This window comes from Xiphophorus maculatus, chromosome 4 (assembly GCF_002775205.1).
Source record: "Xiphophorus maculatus strain JP 163 A chromosome 4, X_maculatus-5.0-male, whole genome shotgun sequence".
Lineage (NCBI taxonomy): Eukaryota > Metazoa > Chordata > Actinopteri > Cyprinodontiformes > Poeciliidae > Xiphophorus > Xiphophorus maculatus.
The window spans coordinates 16673842-16691941 of NC_036446.1; the positions used below are offsets into that span (position 1 = coordinate 16673842).

General features: G+C 38.3%; 1 protein-coding gene across 1 annotated transcript; it reads left to right on the forward strand.

The window, feature by feature from the left end:
- Window positions 1-7630: 7630 nt before the first annotated feature.
- On the forward strand, window positions 7631-15983 carry atxn1l (ataxin 1 like). The gene is made up of 3 exons (XM_005811043.2): window positions 7631-7763; window positions 9930-11092; window positions 11576-15983. Exons 2-3 carry the CDS (start codon window positions 10052-10054, stop codon window positions 13001-13003), a joined length of 2469 nt encoding a protein of 822 aa, XP_005811100.1. The 5' UTR covers window positions 7631-7763; window positions 9930-10051; the 3' UTR covers window positions 13004-15983.
- Window positions 15984-18100: the final 2117 nt, after the last annotated feature.

Genomic DNA, 18100 nt, shown 5'->3' on the forward strand with positions numbered 1-18100 from the left:
TCAGATAAAGGAGAATCCTATGACAGTGCAGTGAGATCTCCACACTTGGTTCCATCTATTACTAATATTTTCATAATAATCCTAAGGACAAACTGAAAGAATTACCAAATGGGTCAAATATAAAACTCAAACTAAACAACTGACAAAACTGTTTTCTTAGTTTATAATGTTGACGTTTTCCAGCAGCCATTGCTAGCAAACTGATTTCACAGAGTACTGTGTTACTGGATTTGCCCATTAGCTGTAAAATACAGTCTGAATAAAAGAAAACTGGAGTTTTCCGGTAACGGAGAACTGGAGTATTGGTGCAGGATGTTAGAATTGAGTTACTGTGGGCTGCACACTGCTACCTCACAACAACATTATCCTAAATCCAGTGTATTTTTCTCCCACTGTTTTGCCAGCTGTCTGCTGGACATGCCATCAGAACCTCAGTGATGCCGTATTTGCTACAAATTAATGAATTATTTTTCAGTTTAGCACTGTTGTGTTGCAGTTTTTATTTTCTAGCTGGGTTTACCCAAAACCTCAAGAGCAGTGACAGTAAGGAGCTAATGATTCATCTGCTCCTTCTGTCACGTTACTCAGGATTCAGACTTTGCCTTGGTGCCGTTTCTTACAGCTAAACATCACACTGCTAAAAGAGCACGTGCTTGCTGACATCTTTACTTTTCTTGTCTGGTAGTTAAACTATTCCTGTCAATGTGCTGCAAATAATCTACCCTAACACTCTGCTGCAGCTCCAAAGCTTTTCAGATGTTTTATTACTTCTATATTTCTATGTAATTATTAGCTGTTAAATCCAAGCTGGTTTAATAACAAGAAAACTTCAATGTTTTGTAGAATTATTGCTGAAACTAACACAAGTGGGGAATGTAATCTGAAGAGAAACTAAAACGGTTCCCACAAACCATCTATTTCATAGAATCAGTTTTTTTTGTTTGTTTTGGTTTATAGACTTTTCTGTTAGTTTTTACAACATTAAGTTGCCCTTTTCCCCTCAATTCATTGAAGGACACAATGCAGAAGATTTGTCAGTTCAAGACTACTTTACTTTTCGATAACAACTTGAACATTATTTCCTATTGTTTAAAAAATTAATTAAATGGTAAAGCTTTGCTTGGCATCCAAACTGGAGATGCATCTAAACCCAGTCCAAGAACAAAAAGTACAGTTTATTAGCCGGAAGTAAAAGAATCGGAGGCAAAATAAAAATAAACAAAATAGATTGTAAAATTCTGCATTTTTAATGTTTGTGTCTATCTATCTGACTGAACCTAAATTACCATAAAAATTGGACAAAAATATAATTTTTGATTTAGCGTATGAAACATGAAAGTCATTATTTAAATATAAATCAAAATAAATGAAAACAATCTTTTTTTATGCAATTTGGATATTTCTTTTTTAGACACAAATCTGGGATCACTTTTCCAATATAGCATTTTGTTTTTGCTTTCTTCAAATTTCTAAAATGATCAAATCAAATGTCAAACAGGGCATGATTCTGTGAAAACATATTTCTTACAGGAAATCATTTCAGGACACAACCCTCCAGCTCCCCCTGCTGTGTGTCAGTTAAGTAGCTTCATGCAATCAAAGTGTGAAAAACTTTACTGGACTCTAACACAGAATCAAAAATGAACTACTTAAGCAATTTTGACTGAACTAAGAGTCTACACAGACTTGTTCTGCATTCACCCTTCCACTTGAAAGTAGAGGTCAATTGCTTTTTTTCCTTCACCATCCATGCTGTTGGCTTTACTTTTCATTGTGTGTTTAATATTTCTTCCAAATTTATTCTTGATCTGATGAGTCTGAAGCATTATACAATAACGTTGCAGCTCATTTGGTTAGGAGGAGTCTGCATGTCCTTAATATTCATAGATGTTTGTGTGGCGTTTTTTTTTTATATCAGTGGGTTTGTGCAGCTGATTTATGTCTATGTACAGAACCAGGCATGTATGCTTCATGAAGATGTGTAAAAAAAAGAAAGAAAAGGTAAATTCACTTTCTATTGCTCTAGAATATTCTCACATAAGGTTTTTCTGGTTCTAAAAATGACATAAGTAGAGATGCACTACAAAAATGGAAACATAAGACAAATTGTTTCCTTAATTAAACTCAAAATGTGAAACTCAAATGCACTGTTCTGCAGATTCCTATCACACAAAATGATGTATTTCTAGTAGGGGACGGAGAGGTGGGGAGTTCCAGTTAGTTTGGATGATTATGACCTACAGGTAATGAAAATCCCAAATGTAGTTTCTTAGAAAATGTTAATATAAGGCTGTTAAAAACAGAAATATGTTATGGCCATAGTAGGATCTGTACTTTCAAGGAAAAGACTGCTGACTTGACAGGAGCAGAAACAGAGTTCTGTGTCCAAGCATATTGAATGAAAATTGAGTGGAAGGAAAAAATGTAGCAGAAGTTGCACAAAAAATCCAGCTTTAAGAGGATTTTGAAGCAAAGCCCATTAAAGAGTCAGAACTTTAAAAGCCACCACACACAGAGAGATCCAGGACATGTATAATAAATGTGTAATAATCGTTGCTTTCCTTGTGTTAATCGGTCCAGAAGTTGGCTCTAAGGAGTGTTCGCAACTCTAAGGGGCTGCCGGACGGACTCCGCTCAGACAAGCGGGGGAGAGGACGTTGGGGGAGAGGACGCTGTGGAGAACACTGTACCAAATCGGTTCGTGTACGGAGGCTCTACTCGGGCGCTACTGTGGAGTTGTCGACGGTGAGAGGAGCGAGGCTAACAAGGCTAATTAGAAAGCTAACTGGAAGCGGGCAGAGGCTGGTATGGCGATTTGACTAAGGAATTGGATGAAGATGGCATTGAAGGTAATACAGAAAGATATCGAAGAACTAAAGGACGCTATGAATATGATGTCTGGTGAATTGGCGTCACTGACAAAGCAACAGTCAACTATAACAGACTTGCTAACTGAGATCAAGCAGCTAAAGATACAAACTGCAGAACAAGCAAAGAAAATTGACTTTTTGGAAAACAGAGTTGCAGACCTAGAACAATACTCTCGAATAAACGATGTCTTGATAACAGGACTGGATATAAGATCAAGCTATTCTCAAGCTGTGAGAGGGAGCAGGTCTGATACTAACTCTGAACATGAAGCTACTACTGAGGAGCAGGTTATTGCATTCCTGCAAAGTAAAGACATTGACATTGAAAAGGAGAATATTGAAGCTTGTCATACTCTATCAGTTAAAGGTCAAAGAGGGAAGAAAGTACCATTACCAATAATTATTCGGTTCACAAATAGAAAACATAAGATTGAGCTGCTTAAACAAGGAAAAAATTTGAAAGGTACAAGTGTCTATATAAATGAACATCTCACAAAAAAGAATGCAGAAATTGCAAAAAAAGCCAGAATACTGAAGAAACAAAATAAAATTCAGGTAACATGGACGATGAATTGTAAAGTTTATATTAAAACAAAGGATGCCCCTGAAAATGCTCGAGGTATATGGATTAGATCCTTAGAGCAACTGGACAAGTAAATAGTGGATAAATAGAGGATGTCCAACAAACAGTGAGGTGGCTTTATGTTAACATTATGGGTTTATTAAGTACTTTTTTATTTTTTTATTTTTTTCCTTTTTTTAAATTGGATTCTTTTATATTAAAATACAATAAACAAAAATAATGAATGATTATGAATTTTCAGATTCTAAATTGTATGATGTAAACTTGATAACTGCAGATCCCTTTCCAGATATCGAGTGTGAATACTATGATGAGGAGAAATTTAACAACAGTAAAATGATAAAAGCAGGTTTCTCTGTAATTCACCTAAATAGTAGAAGTATGAACTCTAATTTCTCAAAAATAACAGATTACTTAAAACGGTTAAATGGACAATTCAGTATAATAGCAGTTTCAGAGACTTGGTTGAATGAGGAAAACAAAAACAATTTTCAAATAAATGGATATGAATTACATTATGTGAATAGAAGTAGTAAAAGAGGTGGGGGTGTTGCTTTGTTTGCTGATAGTGAAATAAGATGTAAAATAAAGGATACTATGTCAACAACTGTTGAAGGTGTAATGGAGATGATTACTATAGAAGTGTTAAGTGAGAAATCGAGAAATATAGTGGTGAGTTGTGTGTATCGAACACCAGGATCTAACTTAGAATTATTTACTGAAAAATTAATAGAGCTTATTGAAATGAGTAAAAATAAAACATTATTTCTGTGTGGAGATTTTAATATAGATTTAGGAACCCAAATTGATTTAAATAGGATGTTTGTTGATACAATGTGTAGTTTGGGTTTCTTTCCATTGATATCAAAACCAACAAGAATTACGACACACTCTGCCACAATAATTGATAATATTTTTACTAATATTACGGATGGAGAGGTGCTGAGTGGACTCTTCAAAATCGATATAAGTGATCATTTACCAGTGTTCAATATGTCAAAAAAAAATTTGGATAAATTGAAAAATGATTTGTGTCAACAAAATTGGACTAATGTATATGTGGATGATGTACACAGAGCATATGATGAGTTTATGAATATTTTGGGAGTTCTGTATAAAAGACATTGTATGACAACTAATTTTGTTAAGAAAGATGCTGTTGACAAGCCATGGATGACAAAAGGGTTGAGAAATGCTTGTAAAAAAAAGAATAATTTGTATTCATCCTTTTTGATGTTAAAAACGAAAGAAGCAGAGGATAGATATAAGAAATATAAAAATAAACTGACATGGATTATAAGAAAACATAAAAAAGAATATTATACCGACCTATTAACAAAAAGTAACGGTGACACAAAAGCAATATGGACAGTTATACATAGTGTTTCTACAAAGCATACAATAAAATCTGGTATTGCAACACACTTTTTAAAAGAAAATACTGAAATTTATGATCGGAATGAAATAGCAAACGAATTCAATCATTATTACGTAAATGTTGGTCCAAGACTTGCTGCTCAGATACCAAAAGATGATAGCGATGTTACCCAAAAAATTGGGAGTTGTCCAAACAGCATCTTTCTTGGAGAAACGGATGAGAAAGAAATACTGAGTATTGTAAACAAAATGGCGGATAAAAAATCAAAGGATTGGGTAAATATGGATATGAAATTTGTAAAGGAAATTATGTCTTATGTAATTAAACCATTCACCTATATCTGTAATTTGTCATTCTCATCAGGAAAATTTCCAGACGCCATGAAAATAGCAAAGGTAATTCCCATTTACAAAAATGGTGAGAAATGTATGTTTAGTAATTACAGACCGATATCGTTGTTGCCACAGTTCTCAAAAATTTTGGAGAAACTATTTGTAAATAGATTAGATACATTTATAGATAAAAATAATATATTAAGTAGTAGTCAATATGGATTTAGAGCCAAAAATTCGACATCAATGGCCCTTATGGAACTGATAGAACATATAACAAATGCTATTGATCAAAAACAATATAGTGCTAGCATTTATGTCGATCTAAAGAAAGCATTCGACACGATTGACCATAGCATTTTACTCAAAAAACTTATTAAATACGGGATTAGAGGGCCGGCATTACAGTGGATTTCGAGTTACCTGGAGAATAGAAAACAGTTTGTACAAGTACATGATACTAGATCCGAATTTTGTGAAATTACATGTGGAGTTCCACAGGGCTCAGTACTTGGACCAAAGTTGTTCATTTTATATGTAAATGATTTGGTAAATGTATCAGGGTTTTTCAAATGTATACTATTTGCGGATGATACCACTTTTTTTTGTCAGGGCAATGATATAAAAGGGATGTTAAAAGAAATGAAAATAGAATTTATGCAAATACATAAATGGTTCAAATTAAATAAATTATCTTTAAATTTGGATAAAACAAATTATATGTTATTTACAAGGAGACAAAGAATTGTAAATACTCCATTTAAAGTTGATGGTGTAGAGATTTGTAGAGTTAGTGAGGTGAAATTTTTGGGTGTGATAATTGACGAGAAATTATCATGGAAATCCCATTTGAATTATTTAAGAACAAAATTAGCAAAATCAATTGCAGTGCTTTATAAAGTACGGAATTTTTTGAATGATCATGCACTATTTATGTTGTATAATACACTAATTGTTCCACACTTGGTTTATTGTGTTGAGGTATGGGGAAAGGCATGTTATACTAGTATAAAATCTGTTTTTGTTTTGCAAAAAAGGGCAATAAGAGTTATTGCTCGAAAACATGGTAAATATCCAACAAATACATTATTTTGTAATTTGAGGTTTTTGAAATTCAATGATTTAGTTGATTATAATATTTTGTTGGTTATGTATAAGGCACACTTAAAAACATTACCCTTAAACATCCAAAAAAATTTTGAAAAGAGAGAGAGTGGTTATAACCTTAAGGGGACACAGATTTTTAAGAAACCTAAATTCAGAACTTGTTTGAAAGAACGATGTACTTCGATACAAGGAGTCAAACTGTGGAACGACCTGCAAAACGATGTTAAAAATGCTAAATCATTACACATGTTTAAAAGAATGTTAAAGATTGTTTTTTTGAAGAAGTATGAAATAGTATAAAGTCAAAGTATAGTATTGTTCAGTTGAGATTGATGATTGACCTTGTTTCTTTGTTTTTCCTTTGTTTTCTTTTTTTGTCACATAAGACAAATCAAAAAAATTTTAGTTTTTTTTTTTTTTGTTTGTTTGTTTGTTTTTTGTTGTTTTGATCCATAGTTGAGAAAAAGGGGCTGATATTATAAGATTATTTTCTTCTTTCTGCTACCTTTCATTTCATTTTTTTAAATTATTTTATTTTTTTCTTTGTATTAAAAATTTTTTTATTTGTATTGAATGAAATGAATAAAAAAAAAAAAAAAAAAAAAAAAAAAAATCCTGAGCCAAAGGCAAAATCTAAGGAGAAAAAAGACTGGACTCTGACTTGGGGGCTCAAAGTACTCTTTTCAATTGAAATTAAATTTAAAAAGTTGAAATGCTATGTTTAACCACCATGGTATCACTGAGCTTCATGTCCAACACAGCATTGAGCTGCAAGACGCTATAAAAGCAATACGGATTTTTACTAACCCCTCAGCAAAGCTACAGGCTGATACCTTCCATGCTATGCTGCATTGATGCAATAATTCAGGAAAAGAAGCCCCCAGTCAAGCGTACTCTGGGCATACGTTTCAGTGGACTTTTTAAAATCAGTCTTATTCAATTTTTAGGAACTGAATCTGGTGTTTTCTTTATCTGTAAGCCATAATCATCAAACCAAATCACTATCCATATAATCTTTGAGTTTTCACTTTCAGAGATGAATTACTGAAATAAATGATATTTTTGGGAATTCTATAAATATATGTATAGTAGAGGATTAGCTTAATAAGAACATGTAATATATAACTATTTAACCAACTCGCCCCAACAGCAGTCCCTCCCTGCTGTTTATTTGATCTATTTATTCAAGTGGCGATAGAAAGAGTGACTTCATTTTACACCTGCACAGTAGACAGTTACTGCCTCGTCCTCACGCATATTTGGACTACAAATGCTTCTACTTAAATAGACATTACACACCACTTGCTTGGAAAAACAGGAAATTGAATCAAGCAGTGACATCATTCGCGAGCGCCTCTGCTGGCCTTTGAGATGGGCTTCACTCGTTAGCCTTGATTTTTTATTTTTTTTTTTCTTCTTCCAATCATTCCCCCCTCGCATATCCACTTTTATTTTTATTACAAAGAAACGCCCGTCCGCGATGACATTAGAAGGTGAGTGTGCAGAATGAGACACATTTGTGGTGAATGTTGCGCTTGTTGCCATCTTAGCTGTGAGTCAGACTCTTGTAGCTATGCTAGCCATGTAGCTAACTAGCCTCCTCCTCGATGTTGCCAGATAATAAATAGTTGCATTAATAGAATGGACCGATATTAGAAAATGTACGCATTAGAAACACGTTGAATGTTTGTTGTTGGAGGAATAATTGTCACGGTGCCAGCTCTTAATATTTAAAGAGGAAACTATATATATATATATATCCAGGTAGCTAGCTAACTTTAGCCAAGTGAGCCAGGAGTCTAACGATTAAAACTGACTTTGATATAAAAGTTAAAACGAACACAAAATTTTGGCGTTAGTATCGATTCCTGTCTTCTTTGTGTTTTTCATTTTAGATGAGAAGTTTTCGATTTTCCTGTCAAGAAAAATCAAGAATGTGGATATAGATAAATAAAAAAAAAGCTACTAAATTAATAACTGATTCTAACCGCAGATCAACATGCCTGTTTTAAACGCTTCGCTCTGTTTAAACGTGATTTTACTTTTATTGAAGCTGACATGTTGCAGAGCGATTCAATGACCACAGATCCCCCCTGACAGGAGGCAACACTGGAAATTATTCATGTTATAAAATAGCTCAGAGTCTCTGGTGTATTTCTGAAGATGCGTTCATTTGTTTGAGTTTTTATAATTTAAGCAAATTTAGTTGTAATTTAAGTTCTTTGGTAGGTGTACGTGTTTGACTTGGATGCCTCTATTGTTGTAATGCTTTTTTAATATGCAGGTTTTCTGCAGCCTCACAGAAAGTCTAAATTGTAGGCCTTTATAAAGTTTTGAATGTGTCCAAATTTTACCCCGCAGGTCTTCGGTTACATTTACATGCATGGTAGCTTTTGTTAAGGGATCATCAGATTTGGCCGTGTGATGGACTGGCGAGCTGAATTTTCACCAAGTTTTAGCTTCAAAGACATGGAATTCAATAGAAAAGTCAAACCTGTCATCAGTACCCATTATGAAATTTACTCTGTACTGTGTGGTTAAATGGTTTTTAAAAACATCTAGAAGAACAATCATGTAAGTAGTTATGTCCTCCTTAATTTATGTAGATCCTAAAATTAAATCCCAATGGTCTTAAAACGTCCAAAATTTAATTTAATGAAGATTACAGAAATCTGAAAATGGTTGTCCTTATCATCAGGTCAGTGAGTTTTCTTGTATTTATTTCAGTCCTTGTTTCTTTTCTTGCTTTGAGTCTCATACTGACCCCAAAACCTTTACATAATTATTTAGGCGTTTTTTTGGCTTTAGGAAATTTCCAATTCTTTTTATGTTACAAATTAAGCCACAAAGACCCATGTAGGCCTGTCATGATAACAAAGTTTGCTGGACGATAAATTGCTCCAGAAGTTATTGCGATAAACAATAAATATTGGTTTGAGACCATTTCCAAGCAATATAATGGTAAAATAACACAAATTCACATTTCCCAAAGATCAATAGACTTTAAGTTCTAATGAACATTTGACACTAGAACTGGAAGACATTTTAAATATCAAAAATGAATGAACAAAACAACAGAAAACGATAAATAAAATGAATTTTAAAGTGTTTGTGAGCAAAATTGTCCTTCACAAAAGGGCTAGTTGAGACAAAAGCACCAGACTGAAGACTTTTGTCATCCAGTTTTTGGTAGAAAGAGAAAAATTATAATTTATGCAAATAGAAATTATTGAGTTGGTTTGAATGTGTCATGCTATTAATTGATTTATGCTTAATGGCGGCGATAAAGAGCAAGGAGTCAGGGAGGTCCTGCACGACTCTGCCTACACTTCCAGAAATGCACATTATTGCTTATTGTGTTGTGACAGGCCTCGACCTGTGAGTTTTTTGATGCTCAGAGCAGCAAGTTTTGAGAAATTGGATGGATGGGATTTATAAGTTATTTAATCTGCACCAGCCAAGCTTTTGATTGCATGCATTATTTTTTATTTACAAACTTTTTCAGAGAAGTGCAGTTATACTTTTTTAGACACAACTTATAGAACGATGTGTCTACTGTTAACTCCCCCCCCAAAAAAACAGTTCTCTTTTTCTCCTTTTAGGTTGAGTTACAACTTAGACTTACACATCCTGAGTGTGTGTGTTGTGTGTCTTCCTAGGTGAACTGGCAGACAGGGTCAGCCAGGTGATTTCAGAACTGGTTGCGGTGCGGGCTGGCTGGCTTGCAGGTTTCAGTTCCTGTGCTGTGCAGTAAAGCAACTTGGTTGGTCAAAGGATTGCAATGAAGCCAGCTCAGGAGCGCAACCAGGAGAGCCTGCCTCCTAAGAAGAGGGACCTCCCTCTCAGCAACAGCGGTGGCGGCGTCGGTGTCGGAGGGGCGGGTGGGGTCGGAGCTACGGGAGGCGCCGGCAGTGCTGCTGGAGGAGGTAACGGAGAAGCTGAAGTTGTTTCCATCCACAACTGTGCAGCCGGCAGTGAGACTCAGGGAGGGAACCCATCAGGAGAGTGGCCACGAATTCATCCAGAGCATCACTATGGGGTGGACAATTCAGAGAGCATCTCAGCAGGACCTGTTGATCAGTACAGTATGATTTACAAAGTGGCTGTTCCTTCTGTTACCTACTCGCCCACTAGCCTGCACCCAGTGCTAAGCCACATCTCGCCCACATACACCGTACACTCTCCTCTCCTGCAGCATCCAGGCCTTCCCTATCCTCCCCTGGGTTACGCTCACATCCCTCATCCGTCTCTCCAGTTTGTTAGTTCCCCGTACGCTGCGGTTCCTTATGCCGTCCCGTCCGGCTTCGTCCCTGGATCGCTGATTTCTCCGTCAGGCGCCATCTCTCAGCCTCATGCCATGTCCCACCTGGTTCCCTATCCATCCGTCATACAGGACGGAGTTGTTTCCCCGCCTCCCCAGGCCCAGGCTCATACATTTACCAAAGTTGCAGCGCCAGGTGGCGTCCCGCTGATGATTCCTTCAGAGCAAGCTGCCCAGCAGCACATCGGTACTATCGGAGTCATACCTGCCCCAGAGATCAGCTCCAGGGGGATGCCAGTCTTCTACCACCCCCAGAGCAGCCGGGGGTCGTCCGCCCCTGGCGACCTACACAACGAAGCAGAGCTTAATGGCGGCGATAAAGAGCAAGGAGTCAGGGAGGTCCTGCACGAGTCTGCCTACACTTCCAGAAATGCACATCTGCAGCAGGTAGTGTCCATCTCCGCGGCGCAAGAGCACAGCCAAGAAAGGGCCCTGCAGAACCGACGCCTGGAAGGCCGGAGCTCTCCTGGTCAGCGCAGCACTCCGGACAGCGATCTGGAGGTAAGACATGCTCACGGCTCAATAATGGAGCCTAAAAATTAGAACCGGCACGAAATTTCAACCATGTTGTTGAATTTATGAGATGATATTGATTGGAATTAATGCACATTTTTCTAACTACTCGGTTTCTTTTCCATCTTCACCATAGCAGGCTATACTGAAAATGTATTAAATTTGTTTAAAAAAAATTAAGTTGGCCATAATTATGTCATGCACAGGTTGTAAAATTAGTCGTCGTAGGACTTTTATTTGGTTGTTGTTTTGTTTTTTTAGTTAATTTGTATAGTTTTGGTTACAAAGTGTAGTTTGAAGACTTAAATTGAAAATGCTTGAAAAGGGCTTGAATTCTACTGAGGGAAAAAGAGTACGAAGCCTGTAAAAAGTTTTGTGAATGTATTTCAAAAGGCAACTTTTAAACATTTAAATGTTTGTTGCAATGAAACTCAAAATGTCCCCACATTGATTCCTCGGTTTGCCTCCCAGGTGCAGCAGGTCGTTGGCCGCCTGGCTACCTCGAGTCAAGGTGTTGGCGGGGTGCGGAAGGAGGTCTCGTTTGCCCCCTTGAATCTCTCTCAGGGGGTCCAAAGAACCAGAGACGTCCACGGGGAGAGCCCGGCTGTTACCAGCAGGGCTGTGCATTCGGCGCAACCGCTGAGTTACGTTGAACACAAAGTCGGCGGTCTCCAGCAACAGCCGGGTCACGCCGTCATGCTGACCAACGGGCAGCCGGTGCTCGTTCCTCTCGACTATCACTTGCAGCATCAGTCCCAGCCGCAGCAACACTACCCAGGACAGGCGAGCGACGCCGCAAAGGCCTCCCTTAACCCAAGCTTTAAAACCTCTGAGTCTCCAGGCAGAGCCGGCCTCCCTGAGAAGGTGGAGCCAACCACAGCTAAGCAGCAGCAGCAGCATCATCATCATCAGCAGCTGCCTTCTCTACAGCCATCAGTCCACTCTGCAGCAGAACTAACTCAGGCCTCAGGCGTCCCGGCGGCGGCGGCGCCTGGCAGTAACCCGTCACATTTCATGAAGGGGGCGATTATCCAGCTGGCCACCGGGGAGCTGAAGCGTGTGGAGGATCTGCAAACTCAGGATTTTGTGCGAAGCGCAGAGGTCAGCGGAGGGCTCAAGATCGACTCCAGCATGGTGATGGACATCCGGTCCAGCCAGCAGAGACCGGGTCTGGTGTCTCTGCATTTCACGGTGGGGGAGCAGCAGAGCAAGGTGACCATCGACGTCCCGCCAGAGCACCCGTTCTTCGTGTTCGGCCAGGGTTGGTCGTCGTGCAGCCCCGAGCGCACGGCCCAGCTGTACGGCCTGGCCTGCCACCTCCTGCAAGTGGGGGACATGTGCGTGTCCATCACGCTGCAGCAGCAGCAGCTTCAGCCGCAGCTGCAGAAGCAGCCGCAGCATCACAACTCGCAGCAGAACGTGTCAAGAACTTTAGGCAAAAGCAACGCGGCATCGGGACCCGGTCACCAGCTCATGGGGCCTCCCGCGCCCCAACAGCTGCGGCCGCAGGCTCATTTCAGGATGGATCGCGTCCACAGAGAACGGCAGCGGGACGGCGAGGGCGGCGTGCTGGAAAAGGACGAAGCACATTTAGCGGTTGTTGGACACACTGAATCCCCCGTCCGGCGAGGTCGGACCTCCACGGAGCATCCCAGGAGTCAGAGCAGCTACCACTTGCACACAGAGGGCTCTGCTTTCGCCGGGACCGGCATGCCCACCATGCAGGCCGCGCTCAGCGCTTCTCAGAGGCGCTGGTCGTCGCCCGGCCTCCAAAGATACAGCATGAAGGGAGACGAAGGGCCACGCCCTCAGATAATCGCCTCTGGCCACACGAGGCCTTCTTTCATCCCGCAGGAGGTGAAACTGTCCATCGAGGGGCGCTCTAACGCAGGGAAGTAGCATCACATTTGGTAGCAACCGTAGGAGAGACTGCCAGGAGCGAGAACGAGTCTGACAAGGAGAGAAAGAGGAAAAAAACAGTGTGAATGTAGCCTCAGAATGTTTGAGATTTTGCACACCTAAAAGTATACAAAGACACATGATTTTGTTGATCTTCTTGAGAAGGTTTGCTTCAATGTTACTCAGCCACGAAAAACAGAAACCTTTGGTTTCCCAGCCTGCTGAGGTCTGACAGGAAAATGAAAAGCTAAGTAGAACGTATGTAGCTTATAAACGCCTGCCATAGTCCTTACACACTGCTTTTCTCTTCCTCGCTCCCTCCTTCGTCTCCACCTCCTTGTACCCACACCTGGACATTTTCCCAAAAAACACTTTGGCTTTACCTTCTGACTAAAACTCTCTCGATGGGGAAACGCAACAATGTGTGCAGCCTCAAAGCACAGCTACTAACTCTGATGTTAAAAATCACAGCCAGCGATCTTTAGATGTCAACACTCCTACATTTTTTTATTTCTTTATATGTATATTTATAAAGCATTTACCCCCCAAAAAAGTGGAGCTACTGACATCAGCAGGGCCTGTGATGTCGTCAGTTAAAACCTCTGCTGTCAGCAGGAAATCTCTCTCTCTCTCTCTCTCTCTTTCTCTCTCTCCAAGTCATTCATTTTCAGTAAGTCAGTCTCCAAAGATAGATGCAAGATTCTGTTTCAGGCCAAAAATTGGTGCCTGTCGCATGTCTTACAATCGAGTAGTTCACCAATCAATTTCCTGTTCCTTCATTTAGCGCCACAATGCCACTGCGGCAGGAACTGAAATGATGCCTTTTTCTCTCTGAAACGACAAAGTTTTGCATTCCAGTGTGATTGTGTCATTTAGAGTACATTTCTTTTTCCACATAGGGAGTAATTGCTGCTCCTCTCTGAACCTCTCGGCTTTCTCGACCAGGTTGGTGAACTTCGGTGCATTTTAATGTAATTTACTGCAGGAGGCGCTGGCTGCTTCTCACCAAAGCCGTCTGGGGGAATGTTTGAGAGAAACATCCATCTGTTGCAATCTTGCAATTTGCCCTGAAAGGAGAATATGTGAGTGTGAGTGAGGCAGTGTTGAAGCTCCAGTGTGTCTTTCCTCAGTTCCTTTAAAGAAAGCAATAGTTTTTTTTTTGTGTGTTTTTTTTTTTTTTAAGCCTTTGGCTGTCCCGGGAATTTCATTTTCTGGTCCGCTTCAAGAAGCGATGCATTAATTTAGTCTTCATTTTCAGCACATTCTTCTATTAATTCAGACAACATTTAGCCTAAATTATTGACTCATTAATTTTCCAAAATGCAACTTCAGGAGGCTCTAGATTAACAGATTGCTTGTGTATTAATTTAAAGTATTCAGTCATTTTCTAATGTCTTCTGTCGCCCATTGTGTTCATTCAGTCCATCCTAAGTTGGGATCTCAGCGTAACCGTGCTTTCTTCATGTTTTTATCTCGTTGATTGAAGGGAATTTGTTTGAAGTGTTGTTGGAGTTTTGTGGCAAGCGGAAAAAAAACAACAACCAACTGACTTGTATTTTTCTTTTTTTTTTTTAAAACTGTTTACAAATTAGCCGAGATGAATGCTGCAGCTTCTTCCTTCTGACGTATTTCTATCTTGAAGAATTGAAAGTGCAATTAGATCATCCATAAATCACCCAGAGGTTTCTAATCAGACGACATTCCTCATGCAGACATTCCCATCAGAAAAGCGACACATTAATAGTTTCTGGTCCTTTTTATGAAACTTGAATATAATGCGATTATTCACTTTAAAGCATTTTCATCTTTGCCCGAAAGCTTTAGGTAATTTTCTCTTGCACACACAAAGCTACTGCTTTTACTGGTCCATATTGGCTGTATGGCTTTTCCTTCTTGACCTTCAAACAATTTAAAGAAGTAGTTGCAGTAAAGCATAAACATAGTATGAGGTTCAAGAATGGACAATTCGAACCTTTTTGGTATTAAAACAAATCAATTTTTTTTGGATGATACTGAAGTGTATCATCCAAATTTCTGAGTGAATTTTTATGCGGAAGGCATTTCTGTACTGCCATGATGGACGAGGGCAAAGAGGGTTTAGCTTTTCCTACCATCCAGCATGGTGTTCGTCAAAACACGTGTTCGTCAAAACGTAAGCAATACTCATTCATCATGAGTCGATAACTTTATGTGGTCTTGGTGTTTTCTATGCAGTAATCTCAGTACAACGTCCAGGATTGTCTTCAGTGTAGTTGTCTGCAGCAGCAGCTGATTGTTGGATGCAGTCTTTGAAACGTTTCTTTCGCTGATGTCTGGGTTTGGTATTTTTGACTGACCTACTTTATAGGAATTAAAAGCAGTGTTTTTGGTTTACCTCTGTTGTTCTTATTTTAAATTTTGTTTGTATCCAGCAGTTGTCAGCTTTCTGAATGCCGAGTGAAACCGCTTTCATCTTCCTTCTTTGATGCCGCGCATTTTAAAGCCACATCACTCGAGACGCGCCACTTGGACCGTTTGTCCAATGTTGTTTTGGGCGAGGTCACAGTTTAGTGGGGTTTGTTGTCTGGTGTAAGCTGTGCCAGTTATGGTTTAAACCCCCAAGCAAGGCCATCCTGTGCCGATGCTTTCCTCTTTGTTTTCATCCTTCGCTTTGAGTGGCATGTGCTGTTTTTAAAAATTAATCCTCCACCACGTTGTTGTATAAAATTGCACTAAATGTCGTCCTTCAGTGTTCTCAAATGAAATCTGTTGGTAAACTGAAGACTTTCCAATTGTAAAGCACACAAAATCATGGAGAAATCGCAGGTTTTGTGTTTCTGTAGATAGGTGTATTTTTTTTCCCCCTGTGTAGATAGCTTTGATCGAAGATGATGGCGATGATGATGATGCTTGTTTATAATGCCTTAAATTCAGCTTTGTACAATGTGTCCAAGCGAACAACGGACTCTGTGTTCTCCGTTCAGGTTGTACGAGAGCATATCAGAAAGGTCGGGCTTGACGAGCAGAAACTTGCGCACGTCCATGTCGATGAGAGTGAGTTTTGTGGAACTCGTTGCCTCCCGTTTTTTATTATTGTTTTTTTTTTTTTTTTATACCTATCTCTGACTTTTTAATCTGTAGATTTTCAGTATGTGGAAGAGAAAGCGAAAGAAGCTTTCCTCAGCACTTTTTTACAAGATGAGTTCAAGAGCGTCAGCCGTGGAGGAGAAATCCTTCCACTTAACACATGCATAGACAGATGCACAGAGCAGATGTTTTTTTTTTATTATTATCGTTGTTGCACAAGATCAGTAGGTTTTTAATGGCCAGAATCATCGGGCTGTGAAAGGTCCGGCGCTGCGTCCCAAAGTTTCTGGACAGCAGAGTGGAAAAGTACGAACTACGTCCATCTTTTATTAAACTGCTAACATGAACTTAGTAAGATTGTGGTGTTGCTGATGTCAAATCAAATCAGGAGAATGCAAATGGTTAAAAGTTTTAAAGAAGTCTGTATTTTCAGATTTGACATGATTTTTATTTGTATTTTTTTTTTCCTCTGCACAAGGTGACATTGCTTTTTGTGATGTGAAACTTAAAAACTGAACAGCATCTTCTTTTCTATTTTCTTTTAAAATGCCTAAATCTGCAAAATATATGCAATTATGTAAATGTAACATTCAATCCTCAAGTATAATCCAGGTTGTATGAACTTTGTATAGTGAGTTTTAATATTGTATGGCCGTACCAATATGTATTGATCTCGTATCAGAAGCCTTAGAGTTGTTGACCCAAAGTGCTCCCTTAGGAAAAAAAAACCCACACCTACCTGACTTTAAGAAAGCATTAATATCTCTATTTTGTTGCATTTTTATTTGTACCCTTTTTTTTTTGGAATAAAATAGATTTGTACTGTATATTTGTACCTCTGTGAACTTCTTAGGGCGTTTTTTCCTTCTTTTTTTTTTTTTTTTACTTGTTTTGCTGTTTTAATTTGACGTACTTTAAGGACACAAAGATATTGTATTTTTATTGTTACAGCTAACATGGAGACGTTGCATTTATCATGTTTAAGTAAACACAATATAATATATATAAATATATATACAAATATAAATAAAATTGATAAACCCAAATTGCTTGCCGTGTGTTTGTGACTATTTAACATGTTACTATTTAAATATCTTTGCCTGACAGCCACTCCCAACAGCAAGTATGGTTCCTCGGTTTATGAAATTTGTGAAGACTTAATTAGTTTTCTGGAATTAAAACAAATTAAATCTTGAACAAAATGGTTAAAAGCATTAGCTGGCAAGTATTTTTACATTTTCATGCAAACTAGTAAAGACATTTGTGTACTTCTACTACTAAAATGTGTTTTTTAATGCTTTAAATTAGTGTGTATAGGTTGCAGCTCGCGGGCCGTTTGGGGCCCTCGAGATGTTTTTCCGCAGCTTGCAACTGATTCAAGACTGTTATGGCTGCTACAGAAATGACACTTAAACTTTTTTAGTGTAAGATTTTCGATGTCGAAATCATCAAAATTAAAAAATGCTGTATTACACAATACCACAAACAACCAGCAACTACTAGTACATCTAAAAAAATGAGAGATATTGCATGAGAGTGCAATATTTCTTGCACTCTTGATTATGAAACGATTATTTTATAGAAATTAATTTGAGTAAAATATTTCAAACTTGTTTTTTTGTTTGCAGTTTGAATTATTGTGGCTTATAAAGAAAACCAAAACATTTAGCGTCTCAAAAAATTGTCTTGAATTTTGGGTTTTCTTCACGTGTAAGCCACAATAATTAATACTGCAAAAGAAAGAAAAAGAAATGAAGCTTGAAATATTTTACTTTATGTAATGAATCTCTCACTTCCTGAACTTACTGTGAAGAAATATTGCACTTTCACACAATATAAAATTTTTTGAGCTGCACTTTTATGACTCAAAATAAGACAGAAAAATACAGCAATTATTTCCTCTGCTGAAAAAAATTTAAATGTTTTTCTTTTACACGAGTTAAAAAAAGTAAAGCCTCCAGTAATATTATGACGTTGTATGCCTTTAATTTAGATTTTTTTTTTCTGAGTTGTCTTTCACTTCTGTGCAGA

Excerpts from the sequence above, each read along its gene's own strand:
- atxn1l (XM_005811043.2), top strand. The coding sequence starts at position 10,052 with ATGAAGCCAGCTCAGGAGCGCAACCAGGAGAGCCTGCCTCCTAAGAAG. Across the intron at positions 11,093-11,575 it reads CTCCGGACAGCGATCTGGAG|GTGCAGCAGGTCGTTGGCCG; the intron begins GTAAGACATGCT and ends TTTGCCTCCCAG.